This window comes from Artibeus jamaicensis, unplaced genomic scaffold, assembly GCF_021234435.1.
Source record: "Artibeus jamaicensis isolate MK-2021 breed Jamaican fruit bat unplaced genomic scaffold, CSHL_Jam_final scaffold_1031, whole genome shotgun sequence".
Lineage (NCBI taxonomy): Eukaryota > Metazoa > Chordata > Mammalia > Chiroptera > Phyllostomidae > Artibeus > Artibeus jamaicensis.
Window position 1 is genome coordinate 7,818,321 of NW_026522026.1, and position 20,939 is coordinate 7,839,259.

The 20,939-nt window shown below is 36.4% G+C and overlaps 1 protein-coding gene across 2 annotated transcripts in view; it reads right to left on the reverse strand.

Annotated features, from left to right (window-relative positions):
- Window positions 1-20,939, reverse strand: part of ANTXR2 (ANTXR cell adhesion molecule 2) — a 153,771-nt gene that overhangs the window by 119,238 nt on the left and 13,594 nt on the right. For both annotated transcript variants that reach the window (XM_053655651.1, XM_053655650.1), the window contains exons 4-7: window positions 14,370-14,451; window positions 13,795-13,902; window positions 13,595-13,663; window positions 12,729-12,809 (exon numbers count right to left, since the gene is read on the reverse strand). In XM_053655651.1, coding sequence (XP_053511626.1) covers window positions 12,729-12,809; window positions 13,595-13,663; window positions 13,795-13,902; window positions 14,370-14,451 — 340 coding nt within the window. The remainder of the gene's footprint in view (window positions 1-12,728; window positions 12,810-13,594; window positions 13,664-13,794; window positions 13,903-14,369; window positions 14,452-20,939) is intronic.

Consider the following 20,939-nt stretch of genomic DNA (forward strand, 5'->3'; position numbering starts at 1 on the left):
ACTATCTAGGTTTGCCTCACCTCCTAAAATACTCTGTTTCAATGCAACTGTTCTCACTTTACCGACTCTTTCACACTAATACAGGGCGAGGCAAAAGTAGGTTTACAGTTGCAGGTATGCAAAAAGTTTATTTTTGTATTGTCCATACAAACTGTAAACCTACTTTTGCCCCACCCTCTATGTGAATGTGACTATGTGTACTGATGATCCTTCAAACAACCTAGATAGGGTTATATCTAGGAAAAATCAAGAGGATTTTTTTAGCCATAAAAATCTATACATAGAAATTCAGGCAGCACAACCACTAGGAAAGCAAGTGATGCAAGCAGGATGAGGGAACATGATTCCTAAAATGAGATGCCAACAGTAGAAGATGTGGTCTGCCTACGCGTGTGCCTGCAGGATATCTGCCCTCTGCTCCTTCTCTTAGTTTCCTTCCCTCCTGTGTTTGTGAATCACAGGGCACTTTTCAACGGGCAGCTGCACCTGCAGGGCACAGGTTGGGTAGGAGGTAGATGTGTGAACTTCCAAGAAGGAGAGGTCGAGACAGAGAAGCTGTCTACTGGTATACAGAGGACCATCTGCAAAATTTGTATTTATAATCTAGTAAAAAAATCTATAATAGAAAAGATGTTAAAATACATAGAATTCTAAGTTCTAGTACTTTGTGTAAAAAATGCTACATTCCAGCATATTGTTGCAAACTGTGAATAAAATACATAAAGATGGTTTATATATTTACTCTCTATAATAACAGTCACTGTCCTCATCATCAAAACTTTGTCCTATTTAAAATGTATTTGTTTTGAAAGCCTCCTTTAACATGCATGATTAAAGCCTGCCATATATTAACATAAGAAAGTTAAAAGCCAAATGTTTTCTCTTACTAAATTCAATGATACCCAAACATCTCTAACATTTTAAAAACTTTATCAAAAATTCAAGCTATTCACCACAGCAGTAGTTTTCCAACACTGACTGTGGGTATACAACACCACCTACAACAGAACACTACAGATAATTTACAGGCACCCTCAGTGTGTCCTTAACAGACAGAAACTGCTCATTTTCATGACATATAGCATGTCAAACGGTATCAGCAGGAACAATAATAAAGTCTAAAAACCAAACAGTTCATGTTCTGATGTCCTGAGCAGCTTTAAGCACTACAGGAGCTCATCCCAAATATGACAGATTCCAAGGTTAAATCTCACAAGAAAAAAAAATTACTGAAACAATAGTTTAAAGCTGCCCCCAAAATGAAGCACCAGTAATTTGCCATACATGTGCATAAAATAAGCAGCTAAAGCAACTGGGAAGATGTTTCTCACAATTTTTTCCTGCTTGCTTTTCACCTTTCAATACACTGACTTATAATTTTTACTTTTTCTCTGGGTGCCAAATACATTTTGGCAACGCTACCAAATATATTTTCCTCTAAGAAGTAATACTTCAGTGAAAAACAATGGTTATTTGCAATCACATGTTTTGGTTGAGTTCATTTTTAAAAAATGCTTGGAGATTCAAAACACCAGTTGCTCAATACGGCGTGTTCTGCACCGACCCATTTCTAAATATGGATTCTCCCTTTCTCTGCAAGTAAGCCATTAGTACAAGCACAGTGACAAATTTCTAAACAAACTTTAACCCAAAGAAACCTGGGGAAGAATGTAAGTTATAACCATTGCCTTATACTATTCTCAGCTCCAAACATAACAGAGTTCTGATTATATTGTTGGTGAAAATTGTGGGGGGAAAAAAACCCTAAATGACATTTAAATTCCTCTACACTCACGACTGCAATTTTTACAACAAATCATACTAGCAGGTTTTCCTTTATGATGGCTTCTACAACAGGGAAATATGCCAAAAATGGACTGTGATTTGAAAGAAGAATTTATCTGCCTCTACTTTTTTTTCCTTTTCTTTTGGTGAGTACAAACTCAGAATGATCATTCCATGTTTTCTTAAGGGACAAATTGAATTTCCACAAAAAGTGCACGGAAATTATGGGATAAAGTAATAATAAATGTATACGTTTAAAAAATCTAAAGACATTGAGTCCCAATGTGTTTCTCACTCCGATGCACATATTACTTCAAATTAGTCCTATTTACCCATTCTCTCGTTTTATTAACTAAAATGTGAAATAGATCTACCAAGCATTCTAAGTTCATTTTTGTCCCATTTGATTTTTTCAAAACTCCAGAGTGGTAAATAAAATATTTTCCTATGCAACAAAAATAGAAAAAGAGCTTTAACAGTTTTTCTATTAATTTTACAATCAAATGTATATACCTAAAAACTGTGAGCTCAGAAAAGTCAGGGGTACCATATCCACTTTTATAACCCAACATCCAGAAAAGTATCTTGAATACAGTGCATATTCAATAAGTGTTTCAGAATCAATTAAAATTATAAGATTTGGGGAAAAATAAGATATAGCAGAGAAATCATGCATTTACCTGTTATACTTTACACTGATGATACAATTAGTCATAAACCTTAGCCACTTTACCCTCTTTTTCAGTGGCCTTCTATGGAATTGAATCTGCTTTTTCAAGAACAGGTGAGTCTCTAAAGGTTGTCTCCTTTTGTAGCCCTACAAATGACTATTATGAAATAAGCACTGAGTACTAATTTTGACTACATAAGCCTGCATTACCAGTTAAGCTTTCTCACAAAATATCACAAAGCTGTAGTTATTTATTCAAAGTGATTTGACTTCCTTAACCTACAATCCCAACCAACTAGAGAAAAATAAATGAGCAATATTAATATTAAGTAAAATTATTGTGTAAATACAAGTAGAGCATTGGACAATGAATATCAAGATAATATTGTAAAATTTCAGTAAATAAAATGAATAATTTAAGGCAAATTTTCTATTTTTTTAGTTCATTGGAATTTAGAAAAGATGGAGTACCTTATTAGAATATATGTCAAAAATACTTTAAATGCATTTGAATACATTAGATTATAATAGCCATTAATTTTCTTTCCTACCCAGAACACTATTTTATCTTTAACACATCTATGAACTGTGTTTCTGTTTCTACTGGGGAAGTTATTCTCCACTCCATGTGGTCCTAGTGAGGCTATGGTCAGGATGTCTTCTATCCTCTCCACCTTGGTTCCGACCTCATGGGAACGGCAAGCTACTCAAGCTAGTCCACACAATGTCAACAACATAATCAGCAGAGGAATGGGCACTTGACCCAATTGAGTTCATCAGAGTCCTTATCTACAACCAAATATCCCGAAGTCCAGAGACAACAGCTGTTTCTTTTCAACAGGTTTGCTAACTGAAGACCATGTAAGCCTGAAACCATTGACAAATTACTTCATCTGACTCTCATCTGAACAAGGAGAATGAGGCAAACAGAAGCACAGGCAAATTTTACAAAGGAAGAAGACCCTAAGAACAAGGATTGATTGATTCCCTGGATCCAACTGCAACTGAGGCAATTTCCTCCTCTGCACCACCCAGTTATACTTGTATACGCCAAAAACATGTTCTACCGCTTAAGCTAGCATGAACTTGGTTTCTGTCACTTAAAACCAAAAACCTTAATACAGTGGAATATAAATAAGAGAATAAAATCTAAATTATACGTAATCAGAAGTCAATTCAAAATTAAGCATTTCTTGCCCCCCATTAAAAAGAATTGCTTTCCTTAATGCTTAAATATACCATAACTATATTATAAAAATAAAAATATTTTCAAGAAGCATGGGTTTTGTTTATTGATAAATTTGAATTAAGCAAAGACTGTTTACCAATGCTATATTAGACAGTAGGTATAAAAAAAGGAGGAGGTAAATACAATCCCAACCTTCCAACCATTAATATGAAAGATGTCATAATAAGGCTCCTCTACATTCAGTACTGAAGATACTCAGATAAACAGAGGTCCCAAAGAATCTGATTTATAGTGAGCCCTACAGTATACACAGCCCTGCTTAAAAGGTATCCTAGAAACCAATTTATAATTTTAAGTAAGTCCTGCCAGTTTGGTTGTTTTTCTTGTTAACCTATCTATAGAGGTAACTCAGACTTCAGGTTTTTAATCAAAAAGTGATTTTATAATCAGAAATTTCCACAACTAACCAGTCAACATTCATAGTAGAACCTGCTAAAAATCACTTAAACCAAGGTCTTATCTGAATGTTTATTAGGTACACTCTTCTAGGGAAATGTTTTACTTGAAGAGGAAATGATTTTGCAATGTCTTCTCATTCCATTAAAACATAGTTTGATACCTTTCTTAGATATTAAAAAAACAATAACGACACTAGACATTACTGAGAAAAATAATTTGGCTCCAAGGTCCAGTGAAGTTTCTATATCCAGCACTAGGAATGAAGTTGCTTTTGAAATGTATATTGCATTTTTTTCCCTTTAAGAACCTGTTATGGTTTTAGTTAAATTTCCCATACGGACGAGTGACCATTCCCTTCCTATTTCTGTCCCTGGGCTTCCCCACTAGGAACTAGGAACTAGGGACATCACCTAGGATGCAGTGCTCCTAACTCTTTTCTACCAGGGTTATTTATTAAACCAGCTTCACAAGTGATCCATCTCTTCTGTTTAATACTTTCTGAAGTACTCTATCAAAAAAAGTGTGGAAATAATTGCAAAGAGAAAAACATCCCATGGTCTTGCTTTTAGGGAAAAGAAAGAAGGAAGGAAGGAAGGAAGGAAGGAAGGAAGGAAGGAAGGAAGGAAGGAAGGAAGGAAGGAAGGAAGGGGGGAAGGGAAGGAGGGAGGGAGGGAGGGAGGGAGGGAGGGAGGAAGACAGGCAAGGAGAGAGGGAGGGAGGGCGGAAGAAAGAAGGAGGATTTTCCACAGAGCATTTTGACTTTTATTCTTTCCATATTTTTCTGGAATCTTGACTTTTTAAACTTTTTAACATTTTCTTCCACAGGACTGCATTATGAAACACTAATCTAGAAACCACGTGATACTCACATGTCAGTCTGACTTATACTAGTTTGAATATTTTACTTTTAAGCAAAAGTCCTGCCTTCACCTCTCCAAGAATACAAAAATAATTATTAAACATTCTGAGATGTTAAAGATAATCTACATTGGAAAACAGAAAAATTACATCCCTGTGTTTGTGGGCGATGGGAGAGAAGAAACAGCAGGAGGAGGAGCAGTGCCCGAGGTTCTGAAGCTCTCTGACCTGAGTATTTCACTGGACTCCCAGGTCTCTACTAAGGAACATCTCCACCAGGATTTCTCCCTAGACCCAAGTCATCATCTATCTCTAGGCTTCTACCCGATTCCAGCTTGTCTTCCAACACTCCAGGACCCTCTGTAAAAACAGCATTCACTCAGTTTCTAGTCAGTCATCTTGGGGGGACAATGCCCAAGTTACATTGACCCACTCTTTTTACTTTTCATTATATATCCAGTAAGCTCTCAAGGTCCGTTAACTTTTTCAAGCTTCCCAGATTTACCTTTTTATTTCCAGTGTCACTGCTACCACAATTACACAGCCACAACTAGTTTCCAGCTAGAATTTACCAGAGCCTTCAGAGTCTGACTCAGCAAAGAGAAAAGGGTTTCATACCTGCAGCCTCAGCTCCACTCTGTCCCTGACAAGACTCTGACCTGGACAGAGAATTTATTAGTCATTTCCCTCAAGGTTCTTGGCCTAGTTTTATTTCAAAAGACCTAGAATTCCAGTGCCTGAAATAAGCCCTGAGGAACTGGTATCCATCAGGGATGCTCTTTCCTCCTTACCAACTTAAGTTTCTGCTCTGAATCACTAATTAGTGCTGCAGGTTCCCCCACAAGAATGGTGGCTCTTTTCCAAATGCAGGGTCCTGAAATTCCTCAGAGCTTTTGTCTTGGGAATACTGAATTTCCTCTCCCAGCTGTTGACTGGGTTCTAGGCCCAAGACCGCAGGATTTAGAACTAGGGCACAGCCAAATACCTGACTTTGGGTGACTACGTCATCTAGGAACCTTTGTTATTATGACCCACTTGCTAGATTTGATCATCTCACATATAAATGCCATGCCCAAATCTTGACTGTTCAGAATGCTGACCATCTCTCTCAGGGGACAGCTCTACCGAAGAATCAACACACTCCATCCTACACGGTCCTAGCTTGTGCCATTCTCTGCTTCCTACCAACTGCTTTAAAGGCCAGCCCTTCTGAGTTAGATCATTCTTAAACATTATCTCATTTAATTCATAAAACAACCCAGTGAAACAGACATCATTATTCTCATTTGACTGATGAGAATTTTAAGACTCAGAGAGATTACATTATAGAATATACTACAGGCCACCACTAGGCAGCGACAGAACTGGAACTCACAGTCAGGTCTTCCTATTCCCAACTGTATTGTCTCCACCACTAAATTAGGTTTCCTTCACTATATATTACAAAAATTATTGCAAGAGACTTTGAACACACCCTTCCATCTTCCAAACTGTCCTATATACTATTACAAATATTCTTCCTAAACATTCACTGCTATCATATAAATGTCATGTTTTAAATTAATCTTCCATGGTCCCCTAATCATTTATAAAAAAAGGAACCATCCCTCACCCAAACTTTTTAAGGGTCTCCATTATCTGGATCCAGTCTACCAGTCAATGTTTATCCCCCATTTCCCTCCATAATCCAGGCCAAGTCACACTCCCTCCTGTGCCTCAGCTACCCAGCTCAGGATGTCCCCAAAATCTATTCCAACTGTCACAGCACAATCCAGATCCCACCATGAGAAGCCTTCCATGACTTCACATAACCAAACGTAATCCATCCTTCTGTTACCTTTCGCCATATTGGCATTTTAACATAAATTGCATTATAGGATTCCTTTGAATCACAAAGGGGAACTCATTGAAATCTCACTCCTCCAAATCCCCACATTTTAGAATTCTTTCGGGGGATACCATATTCCAAACCTCAAATTATCATTATTTTCAAGCCCCTTTAGAGCAGATAACTTGTCTTATTTAAGTGTGTGTCCCTTCTTCCAAGCCTAATATGATGCCCCTAAGCATAGTAAAAGCTCAATAAATGAGTATATAAAAGAATAAATTAAGCCCTGGCTGGTGTAGCTCAGTGGATTGAGCGCGGGCCTGCGAACCAGACAATCGCGGTTCGATTCCCAGTCGGGCCACATGCCTAGGTTGCAGACCAGTTCCCTACAGACCAGTTCCCAGCAGGGGACGCACGAAAGGCAACCATACATTGATGTTTCTCTCCCTCTCTCCTTCCCTTCCCCTCTAAAGATAAATAAATAAAATATTTAAAAAAAAAGAATAAATTAGACAATGGGAAGAGTGAAAAAGAGGAAAGATTTTTCACCAGTACCTACTTGAGATAATGAATTTTAAACCTTCATACATGCTAATTAACATTGGAGATTAAACCAGTATTCCAAAAACTGGTTATATACCATGTTTGCCAGGAGAGAAATCTAAAAATTTTTAAATAATACATTTCCCTCCCAACTGAAATAAAAAATTAGAATGACTTTCTGAATCAAGTACATTTTTCAAAATGTAGTAAACTGTTAACAGGCAAAGTGTTCATAACAAAGGCCTTTTTCAGTCTCCTGCTTTTGAAGTTATCATAGATTGAATTACTATCATGTTACTTTTCTTTTAACCACAATAAAGGCTCCAAAATGAATCTCCTGTACTGGACGATTAAGAAGCTGATTCTAGACAAAGTCTGTATGAACACAGTGTGGCATCTTATACAGGGAGGGGTGCAGCCCAACCTGGTCACTGGATTTCGATGGGCGACAGAGGGAGGACGAAAATCAAAAACAAAACAGGAAAACCATGTTATCAGTTTTTCTCAATTAAAGATTAACTTTAAATAATGAACTGATAATGAAAAAGGTCAGACCTATTTAAATAACTGCTAGCAAGAAAATATGATCAATTCAGCAAATATTCTGCTTTCACAGTCCCAAAGAGCTGAAAGACTTAAATGTTTAGATTTCTTTCATTTGCTTGGCTTTGTATAAATACATTCCACGTACGATTTTATACATTAGTTTGGTAAATCATAAAAAAATAAAGAGGCATTCTTTTCTATCTGCTCTTACCCTGAAATACATACACTTTATTTTTTAAGTATCAAATATAATTTTTAAGATAATATTATACTTTGTAAAGTATAAAGTGCTATTCTAATTTGAGGCAGAATTATAGTTTTTCTATGTTATGGGTGGAGAAATTTCTGCCTTGAAGAGAGTTATAGTTTTTGAAATTCCTTAAATTTTTACAAAGTGGGAGGACTTCCGCCAAGATGGAGAAGTAGGTGGAGGTTCCACCTCACCTCTGTGCACAACCAAATCTAAGAACAACTATTTTTAACAGCAGTAACAACCAAGCCACATGGAAAATCGACAATACGGAGTCCAAAGGACAACTAGATACTCGGCTGGACCGGTACAAGGAGCGAGGCCAGCAGCGGAGCAGGTTAGCAAGAAAAAATTCCCGGGGCGGTGCGCGGTGCGCACGGGCAACCAAGGGCTGATCGCCAGCAAGCTGGCTGCCGGAGCGCACAGGGAATAGGCGCGGTGGGTCTGTCGGTCGCGCGCATTTACGTGCGGAGAAACCAGTGAGAAGGGAAACCCACACGGTGCAGCAGGCTCGCAAAATTAGGATCGGATAAGCAAGCCCGAGGCGTTTGAGTGACTGGATGCCCTGGGCTAGCGGAGAGGAACGCCATTGCTCCCTCTCTGACCCCGCCCCCACACACAAGGTCACAAACCAGCGACCTGGGTCGCCCCGTCCTGGTAAACAACTAAGGCTTCGCTCCGCTTACTTAACAGCACGAATAGACCAAAAATGGCTCTAGGACAACTCAGAGCCCCAGAACCGATAGACCTAAGTGATGAAGAAATAGCCAGTCTTTCAGATGCACAGTTCAAAACACTGGTTATAAAGATCCTTACAGAACTGGTGGATTTTAGTCACAAATTAGAGAAACATATGGAAGCTAAATTAATTGAAATGAATGCTGATACAAAAGATACCAATAGTAATGGAAAGAAAATTGGGATTCAAATCAAGGGAGAGGACCAGACGGAAGAAAAAAATGATCAAACAGAAAGGAATGAAGAAATAAGAATTCAGAAAAATGAGGAGAAGCTTAGGAACCTCCAGGACATCTTTAAACGTTCCAACATCCGAATTATAGGGGTACCAGAAGGGGGAAAGGCACAACCACCAGTTGAAAAATTATTTGAACAAATAATAAAGGAGAATTTCCCCAAGATGGCAAAGGAAATAGACTTCTGAGAAATCCAGGAAGCTCAGAGAGTCCCAAAGAAGTTGGACCCAAGAAGGAACACACCAAGGCACATCATAATTACATTAGCCAAGATTAAAATGAAGGAGAGAATCCTAGAAGCAGCAAGAACTAAGGGGACAGTCACCTACAAAGGAGTTCCCATCAGACTGTCAGCTGATTTCTCAAAAGAGACCTTACAGGCAAGAAGGGGCTGGACAGAGGTATTCCAAGTCATGAAAACCAAAGATCTACAACCAAGATTGCTCTACCCAGCAAAACTTTCATTTAGAATGGAAGGACAGATAAAGTGCTTCTCAGATAAGACCAAATTCAAGGAGTTCATCATCACCAAGCCCTTACTATATGAAATGTTAAAGGGACTTACCTAAGAAAAAGAAGATAAAAAAGATGAACAGTGAAAGGACAGCAAACTCACAGTTATTAAGAACCACACCTAAAACAAAAGCAAACTAAGAGGATAGCTAGATCAGGAGCAGAACCATAGAAATGAAGATCTCATGGAGGGTTAGCAACAGGGGAGTGGGAGGAGGGGAAGGGGGGAGAAGGTACAGAAAATAAGTAGTATAGACAGTAGATAGAAAATAGATAGGGGGGAGGGTAAGAATAGTAGGGGAAATACAGAATCTAAAGAATTTGAGACACATGTTCATGAACTAAAGGGGGAAATGGTGGGGGAGGGGTATGCAGGGTGGAGGGGAAAGGAGGGGGGAATAGAGCAAATGTAATGGCATAATCAATAAAAAAAATAAAAATAAAAAAAATAAAAATAAAAAATAAAATAAAAAATAAAATAAAAGTAAATGTTAGTCTGCCCTGCCAAAAAAAAAAATTTTTTACAAAGTGGGCAACATTCCCAAACTGCCATCATGTTGATAAAAATCTCAGCTATTAGTGAGATCATCTGTGACTGTAAAGGCTCCATTTGTCCACCTACCAGCCCTGCCAGGGTTTCCCCAAAGGCTGGCCTCCCTGAGGATAATTTACTCCTTTCGTGACAAAATAGCTCAAGTTTAACCATATTGAGATGAATGCTGTAATCCTCAGCCCCCTCCAGATGAAATTCAAGAGGCTCTGTTGGCCAGTACGGTTAAAATAATACAAATCTCTCTGTTATTATACTGTCTTTCTTGAATTAAATTAAGCTTAATTTAATTCATTGAGGTGACATCGGTTAATATAAGCTTCAAGTGTACAATTATATAATTCATCATCTGCAGATCGCGTTGTATGCTTACCGCCCAAAGCCCAGCCTCCTTCTGTCACTGTGTATCTGGCCTCTCTACCCTCTTCATCCTTCTCCCAACCCCATTGCCCTCTTGTAGCCACCATGTTGTTGTCTGTGTCTATGAGTTTGTTTGTGTTGCTTGTTTGTTTTTGCTCTTTAATATCTCACATATGAGTGAAATCATATGGTTCTTGTCCTTTTCGATCTGATTTATTTTGCTTAGCATGGTACTCATAAGATCCACCCATGTTGTCTCAAATGGCAGTATTTCATCCTTTCTTACGGCTGAGTGGTATTCCATTGTACTTATGGACCACTTCTTCTTTATCCAATCATCCATCAAAGGACACTTAGGTTTTTTCAATGTCTTGGCTACTGTGAAAAAGTTGTAATAAATGTAAGGGAGCATATATCTTTACAAGTAAATGCTTTCAAATTTTTGGAGTAGACACCCAGAAGAGGGATTGTGGGTCAGGTGGAGGCTCTGTTCTCAATTTTTTGAGGAACCTCTGTACCGTTTTCCATAGTGGCTGCACCAGTTTACATTCCCACCAGCAGTGCATGGTGGGGCTTCTTTTTTCTCTACATCTGCTCCAACATATGCTAAGTCTTTCAACACAACCCACTCAAGCTAAAGTTCATCAATAACTTCAGGAAAGAAAGACTATAGTTAGATATTCCATTCTAAAGTTTCCCTAGTACAAGTTTTTAAAAATAAAATTTCACAAATAAATATAACAAAGAACAACAACAACTTTATCTCCTCTGATAGTCAACTACTAATTTCTTAAAGGAGAACTCTGTAGTCATAACCCATAAAGAGTTTTGAAAAGGCAATTAATTACCTGGAGAATTTTGAATTAAACGTGTTGTATTCAGAAAAAATATTCCAAAGGGAATAACTCAGTGAGGATTTTTCCCCAGTACAATTATTAAAATAATTGAGAATTCCCAAGCACAATAAAATTCTATTTAAAATACAATTTATTTATTTATTTATTTATTTATTTATTTATCTATAGGGTCAAATTATCCTCCATTTTGCAATGCCATCCATATTCCTACATTTTAAAACAAATCACAGTTGTATTTATCTTGAATCCATCTATAAAAATACTGCTTTTTTCATAAAAACTAAAGACAATATTATATGTAAACTCTTAAAATATTTAAATCTATGTTCCATTCAGCATTCACACTTGGCCCGTCCACTAGAAATACTAATATGTGATTGAGCCAAATTGTTTTCTCTGAAAAGCTCCATCAATTAAAAAAAAAGAAAAAAACTCTACATGATACTAAAACCAAATTCAATAAATCTCACTCTGTATTTCTAAAGAAAAAAACATGATCTTTAAAGAGAAATTTTAATGCCAGAGCCAAATATCAGAAGAAACTGTGATTTTTTTCCCCTTTCAATAAATACCTAAAGATTAAAGGAAAAGCTTTGACTTAGAGAATATTATATCATTCACTTCCATTTTAGGATGCTGTTTACCCAAATATCATAAATACTTAATAGCAACTGTTCCTAGTGCTTCTAGCAAAAAGCAGTAAAACGAAACATAAAGCTCAGCTGTGAAAGCCCAGCAGTTTTGCTTTGCATTTCATCATCCCACTTCCCCACACCCTGCTCAGGAGAGCCCAGATTCTGATGATCACCAGAGACTGCTCAGCTGAATTCAAAACAGAGATGTTATGAGCTCCAATGAAACTGTTAATCATGAAAATGGAAAGAACAACAAGAGCAGTCCAATATTCAGCCGGTGGTTCAAGTTGCCTGACTAACAGCTAGGAAATACCATATTGGAAAGAAAGTAATCACACATTCCAATCCCAATTTTTATTTTACATTTCTTCTATCAAGCCTATAAAACTCTCCAGATATCAAGATGGTGAGAAACTCCAGGCTCAAATGGTGGAAGCATCTAAGATGGTTTATGAAAATCTTACACTTGAAATCACAAACCCAATCTCATGAAGCTCAATTTGCAAGAATTAATACAAAGTCTAACAAACAAAATCTAAATCTTTAGAATCACACTACACTGTGTTTGCAGTACTGAACAAATGTCTTCCTTAGTCTTTTTCTTCAAGATAATGACTATCTCAACTAGATGTCAAGATTACTTCTTACAGTTTAAAATATTTTAAAGGCTCTGAAATTATGAGCCTTTTCTGCTCCCAGAGAAATACTCACAGAATTAATTATTCCTTTAAGAGCTTGAAATCCACCTTTGACAGGAAAAACTTGTTCCTTGGAATCAGCAATTCTTTCAAGCTTTAGAAAAAAGGGAAATTTAATTAAGAGGTGGTTGAGACATATAACATTTTATAAACTTCGTTACATTTTAATTATGTTCTTTTGAAAAATTATACCACAGGATTAATCCACCTGGGTGGCCTGTCAGAAATGGAAGGTGATTGTACTAGAGAAACTCTAATGTGTCGCCATGACATGAACTGAGATCAGCCACAGCCCCTTTACATTGACCTCAAGTTTCAATTTCAAAACAGTATGAATCCCTATTGGCTACAAATGAGACAGTTATAAGAAACAGAAGTCTTAGTCATACTCAACCAATAATTTAAGTGTAAAATCACTTGATGAGTGTAAAAAAATTTTTTAATATATAAACTCTTAAAACTTCATGAAAAAATTGTTTTTAAGGAAAATTATTAAAGATTTCTTGGAAGCAAACTTCATAAATCCCTTCACCCCTAAGGATTTAGTTTTAAGTCAAACTAAAACACCTAAATATGACTGTCATAATAATCTTGTCAGTTGAGTTAAAGAACAGGAGTACTCATATTATTTTAACCCAAACATTTGTCCCATATCAGTTTCTCCAAACCAAATAAATATTCTATAAATTTAGAGTTTTGTTTTCAGTAATGAAACCTGTCAAAATCAGACATTATTAATGAAGACATACAAGAATATGGCCCTTGTTATAGAAAACTTTAACAATTAATGTCATAAGTCATCAATGAAAAGAATTTGATAAACTATCCTTGAAACAATTATGTGATTTAAATTATAGTTTGCAGGTTGGCTGTGCTCACCTGAGCTTGTTCAAAGTCAAGGACACCAACACAATAAACTCTAGCCCCAAATGACCTGGATGTCTTTGCCTACGGACAGAAATAGAAATAGAGGTAGATGGAGAATGAGAAAGGTGAATTATTCAAATATCAGGCTACACAGGCACAGACACACAGCAAATACACCAGGGTGTAAACCACAGTCTCAGTTAAATACTCACCTCTTTCTCTGCATATGATGGCACCAGACCATCCAGCTTACCATCTGTCAGAGCAATTATGATACTGGAGGTTTTTAAGCCTCCCGCTTTCTCAATTTGTTCGTTTGCCTGAAAATGAAGAATAATTATCCAACTCGCAATTTAATCTTAACTTTGAACCACCATGTTCTGTCAAGTTGAATCAGTAAGCCTGACAAAATCATAATATTATAGACTGGCCTTTGAAACATGACATTTATTTGTGTTAACTATTTTACTTCAAATATGCATATATTTATATTATAGAGTAGTTATTATTGGTTTTAAATGACATAGATTTTTAGCTTTGGTTAACTATAACCATAGAGGAAATAGAAAATTCCCTAAAAGGCAAAATGGCATCTAAATTTTTCTTACTACCATGATACATAATGTTTTCTATCAGCCTCAATCCTAGAACAACTAAAGGAATTTAAAGTTTTTTTCTGGGATAAACACATAATGGGGTATTCCGGTTTTACCCGAGAGTTAGAAATTATTTCACTACAGCATTAGAAAACAATCTCTCCTGTGCACATAAATACAAAAGAACTTACTAGCTTTAGTCCTTCATGGATGTATGTCTCTCCTGTTGGAACAACACGTTTTAAATCCTCCAAGCCTTTACTGATTTTGCCTCTGAAAATAATGTTTTATAATATTAAAATAAAGAAAAATAAGCAAAGATGATAATAAGCACTTCTCAAAAACTATGGTCACATTGCAACAAAGGCATCTTCAGTAAGAAAAGGAAAGATGAGCTTTGAGGGTGTACAGCTCTTCATACTTTTTGCCATGTTAATGAGTACTTAGTAATGTCTATTTTAACTACAAAAATAAAAGTACTGACAGTGTGAAATGTTTTGAAAATCTAAGCATGGTCTAGGCATTTTGAGATGAGAACAACTATCTTCGATCATATTCATTTTACTGAATTCTAAGGAGTAAACATGTTCCTCCATCCAAAAAAGTAACTCCAAAGATTGAACTGGTCAGCTTAACTAAAAAAGTATTTCTGGAGCACTTAACCCACCTCCCTACAGGTTGAAAGTTTTCATTGTTATCTTCAAATTCCTAAATCATGTTACTTAACCATGTTACTAATGAAAATTAATATTTTCTACTTTTCTCTCCCAGAGTGTCATGAGGTAGGCAATTTTGTAGCACCTTCTCACCCATCCAGACACCAGCTCATTCTCTTGAATACTGTGGACACTTAACACATATTTGATGAACAAATACAAGAATTAATGGAGATGAGCAAATAAAAGAATAAATGGATGAATGGATGGATGGCAATGGATTCCTCAGAGGAGCAATATAACTTAAAAGCAGAAAGAACCACAAACTAATCTTTTTCATCATGACCAATTAGTTGTCCCAATGGAGTATGTCTAAATGAAGTATAACTATAATATTAAAAGCTATATTTGTGTATGAGTAAGAGAAGACTCATTTTTCAGGTTACTTATACATAGATTCCAAAGACCCCTTTAAAAAGAAAAAAAATAACCTACAAGAATCTTGAGATAAATACAATAATGCTGCAAAAACAACCCAAAACAAACTCAAAGCTTATTTTTAGACTGTTAAATTTAAAAGATCAGAAGAGAGATCCTAATATATTGTTTTCTGAATTTTAGTTTTTAAATAGAAGCAAAGAAAAATACCTTTCTAAATAAAAATCATAAAGTATTAAAGTATAGGGCTTTAAATAAAACAAAAAGAGCAGTCACACTATTGAAGATGATAGATGACAGGTGAAAAAACTGAAATTTAATTTTACACCAACAGATGATAAAAAGTGTATCATCTGAACAACAAGGAACTCGCTGGGTTTATACACAAAATTATATACATATGTGTGTATAGATATAAAAATACACTGAAATTATTATTATTATTTTGTCATACTATAATTTTGTTTCAAATATTTGAATAAATGAGTCATTCACCAGATCCTTACTCATATTTTAAAAGTAACTTATTCATTATATTTTAATATTGTAATGAAAATTATTATCAGACAGGTTCTCCAACTCAAAAACTTTCCCCAAAACACAAAACAACTTTCAAAGTATGATCTTAATCTTCCCCCCTTCCTCATCCAAAATATGATCTTAATCTACTGACAACACGTGTTGTCTCCTTTAGTACTTGGTTTAAAATCTACCTACTCTGCACCTCTCTCTAACTTCATCACACTCTCATTCCTATGGTGCCCCAAACACATGCATGTTTAACTTCGCCACAGTGAATGACTTGGTGGCTGAAAACCATTCTACTTTAAAATAATTTAACTAATTTAATTTAATATTTTCACTTCTCAACAAGACTAGAAGTTTAGAGTGGGATGGCCCCAGGTCTATTGCATATAATGTGTGTCCCTACTCCATTAAAATGCCTCTACAAAGTAAGTGTTCAATAAATTTTTCAATCTACCACAGGAAACAATTCATAATTCCACAGATGATGGAGTACATTACATAATTTATAGCCTTGTTTTATCTAAATATTTACATTTAGTATATACAGAAACAACTTGAAGCTGATTTTGTCTGCATACAGAAAAAAACCCAAATATTTGGTGTGTTCCAAAAATGAGTGGCAGTGTGTCCTCAAGCATTAATGTTTGCTGCCAAAAAGAAAATGAAAAAGACAACTGAAATTCAAGTTTACACAAACAGATCTTGCATGGCAAAAATTGCCTTCTTCATTCAGTTCAGATTCAGCTCACTATTACTCTTGAGGGCCAGAAAACAAAAGCAAAAGACTCTAAGAAAGAAGAAGGGAAAAAAAACCTTTGCCAAATGTGGAATTCACTCTTTTGGGAAGGTGGGGCACTCTGCCAGCTAATTTCATTGGAAGAAGCAGAGCACCTCTTGCTTTTCTAACCATACTCATGCCTGCCACCATAAGATTTTAGGGTGCACTAAATCTCACCATTACTTTTGAAGCTGCATAGTCATCAGAGGAAAGGTGTTTCTGGCTCATATCAATACCATCCACACATGCGAGCCCTGGTTGTGCTACCTTCCACACAGACAACTCGGCCTGTCAGCCTCTCCCCCCTCCACAAATGTCACTTTAAGGAAAACGAAAGCCAACATAAGACTGGGCAGATCTCAGGCCTTCAAAGGATCCTGAGCAACTAAAGAAAGTTCTAAATTTCTCTTGTTAGTAAACAGTTAACTGAGGGAACACAAAATGGTGTCATAGGTTAAAAACAGAATTCATTCATCTACACTGTGATTTAAAAGAATCTTTAATGGAAAGCAAGGAGGAAATGATAAAAATAAACAAAGAACAAATAAGGTATATTATAAAGATCAGCTCAAATCCAACATCTCCTTAGAAGGTCAACCTTACTGAGTTGGGCTTTTACATTATGTCTTCAACTAGCAGGAAGAGAAATAACAAGAACTACTTGGTATTTGTTTTGAAGCTCTAGTCAAGGACATTGCTATCCTGACAAATAATGTCCCCTGTAAAGTCTCAAGGAAGAAGTTTCTTGTCATCCCTGAGTAATCACTGTACACTTCCTCCTTTTTGCTAACTACATTGTGTAAACTGTTTCTTCTCCTCCTATCCGGAAGTCCACAGTAAATTTATTACTCATTCACAAAATTCGGCTAAGCTCCTGAGGTTATCATAAGGCTACATCATCTTTTCTAAGATCTTTACTTTTATCTTTATTTCTGCAAGTTATGTTGTATGCAGCTTCAAATACATTTTGGAAAGAAGAAGAATTTAAGCAAAATGGTATATTTAACCTCTGATTTTTTTGCTTTTGTTTTTGTTGAGAATTGGCAGACCAAACTCTATAATCAACTCAGTCTTCTTTATTATTATATGGACTGAAGGATGAGGAGCACAAAAAAACAGATCCTTTTTTTTAATCTATAAAATTAACACTTTCGTCTTAATTAACACTATTAGTACCTCTCAAATTTCTCTTCTGTGTAGGGAAGGGGAGAGATGAAAGGGAAGGGAAAGAGTAATAAGACCAGGGGAGGATGGGAAGGAAGGAAATGTAGCAATTACTGCCATCAGGCACACGTTTCTCAAGGGCTTTCCTCCATCCCTAGACACCGGACTGTAGAAGGTGCCTGTGACATCATAACTTTAGTAAAGGTATATTTTTATAAACCATGGCATAATAAAAAGTTTATGAGCGAATTCTGACTTCCCCAACTAACACAATTAGGCACAATATTATGGTAAGTACCTCTTACTTATGCCAAAGGATATACATTTATACAATATATCTGTATAGTACTTTTCAATGCACATAATCTTAATTTTCCAGATTTCCATCATTCAGTCTACAGACATCTGTTGCACACACACACCACATTAACACACCTGTAGTTCTACAGGGTGATGAGAGAACAACTCACACATTGACCATGGCTGTTCCCTCATAATTCCCTACAGATGCTGTGTAGTTATCCACCCTGGCTGCACCCTGGACTCACCTAAAGGGCTTTTTAAAAAAATCTCTTCTAGGCTCTAACTGAAAAGATTTAAATTTACTTGCTTCGTGATGGGGTTGGATATTTTTTAGAAGCTCCCCAGAGTATTCTAAAGTGAAGCCATAACTAAGAACCTGTGGTATAATCTAATTTAAAAACCTTTCCATGTTGTTGAAATATTGTTTTCCTTACCGATTTGGCCATTCGGTCCTTCTATTGAAGGGGTTTTTGAGTGACTAGGATAATCTTTTACATTATGAAATACAGTTTCTGAAATGGTATGCTTTATAGCCAAAGAGAATTCCAGGCCCCATCATGTGTCCTCATCTACAAAATAGGGATGAAAATATCTGCCCTCTGGGGCCATTGTGAGGACTAAAGGGGACATAATAAGTAGAGAGTAGGTTTTCACTACTAGTGTCATTTTTGACATTAGTCATTCCCCTGTTAGTAGGACTTTGATCACCCACTTTACTTTGTCTCTTAATTTCAAGGAGAGCTTACTCAGCAGACTGAGGGTTACAAAATTTCAATATAGAGACCGAAAAGGAGGAGGAAAGAGAGGGAAAAGAGTGTTATATTGAAACTTTGGTGAGGAGAAGACCCTGGAGGAATTAAACAGGAAGCTTTATAATGAGGTGGGAACACTCAGGGACTGGAGTAAATCAGAGATGAACTGAGACTCTAGTTCCACAGCTAATAAATTATGTAACCCTCAGCAGTTATTTAATTTCCTGGAGCTCAGTTTCCATAAATAATAATGCCTGCTCCAATGAGGTTCAACCATTCAGTCTATAAATATTTAGTAGGTGTCCATTATGATATTTATAGTACAATGTTATTTGGAAGCTTTGAACATTCAGTAAGTAATGGGTGCCTAGATAAAAGAAACATTAGAGAGATAAGAAAAAGAAAGTGAGTAGCGCCGGAAACAAACCCTCTTCGCTGTATTTCTCCTCGACACTGCATGTTGCTCTTCTAGAAAAGGGATGAATGATGGCAGCCTGCTTGGGAGGTAACAGACATAATAATGGTAAGACACCAGGCTCTGGGGCCACACCGCTCCTCCACTTCCTAGGCATGTGAGCCTGGGCAAGTTATCGACCCTCTACGGTCTTCGGCTGCTTCATGTATAAACAAAAGTAACGCTAATGCGAACTCCGTAAGTCTGCTGTGAAAATCAAATGAGTTCATGCTTATAAAGTGTTTGGTTCAAAGTAAGTGTCACACAGATACTAGTTACTATTCTTTTACCACGTGATACATATGTCAGGGACCAAGCCAGGTCATATGCCAATCAACCCTCAATTCCTTCGTTATGTCACTTCACATCAAACAATGAGTACAACATACGGGTCAAGCATGGGGACTTGGCCTCAATTCCTGCCTCAAATACTTACTAGTCTTGTGACTTAAGGTAAATTATGTAGCGTCCCTGGTCCTGCATTTCTCCCATAAGAAAAAAATCCTGAAAATTGTAGTGATCTCTAAGCAAAACTTCCATCCTCACATTGTACTATCAAAGTATTTCTACATATTATTAGTTCTTAAGTGCTTCAGAGTTTGAATTTAATAATACTATTCAAAATTATGGAGCTAAAGGAAAATGTGCCAATCTATTGTAACTTAACTCGAGAAGGAAATAATGGTAATATTATTAAAATAATAAAAGAATACATCAAAGTTGTCAATAAACAAATATTTTAATTTATACAAAAGAATAAGAGGAATGAGAGGGAACGGTTAAAAACAAGTAACAAAAGTAGAAGACATTTGTCATTAAAAATTTATTGAAATGGGCCATTGGTTGCAGTAGAATCCAAAGACTAATGCCAAAATTACCTATCTAATTTGTTATATTTGTTGTTTAAGTCACTAAATTTTCAGGTGTTTTTCTCATGCATCACTCAATAACCAAAACCAAACAAACAAAAAAACCCCAAAAACCCTAGTACCATAAGCGCCAAATATTTTATTGCTGCCTATGTTCCTCATTCTCTGCTTCTCATTCCTACTTCCTGAAAATGTACCTGCGTGGCTCTTGACTCCACTCCCTGGGCTTTGACTACACTTTCTGAGTCATCTTTTCATTACAAATAGCGCACATAAGTACGGGCTCTTCCTGCCCGTAGGACATTGAGGGCCCAGAAGTTACTTTTATTTCAAAATATCTCTCTCCCAATCTACATTTATAAAACTCCTTTGAAAATTTTCGAAATACCAGTGTTTCAAATTATAATTCACTGTATTAGATAAAAGGCACAGACACAAAATATCTTCAAAAGAGGCTCTTCTCTACTTTAGGCTGTAAGTCAGGCCAGGCACACACCCAAAAGATTTAGAAGCCGTGTGTTTACTTGAGCGTATCTATGAGGCACATTTTTCAGATTCTTATAAGCCTTTTTGTCTAGATAAAATGGACTACTAGACACCATCTTAAATCTTCCTGAAGTCATAACAAAGGGTCTTTTAACTGCACCCTTAATCTGATTTTTCTTTCAACACCACACTTTGCCAAACCCAGGCAGCAATCTGGGTTTGATTGTTGAACTACAGCCATTTCTTAAATTGGGGTAATGTTTTTGCCAAGGGAGACTGGGGATAAAAGTTTTATTTTCAAGTCCATCAAGTGCGGGCTCTTTATATTTCTTC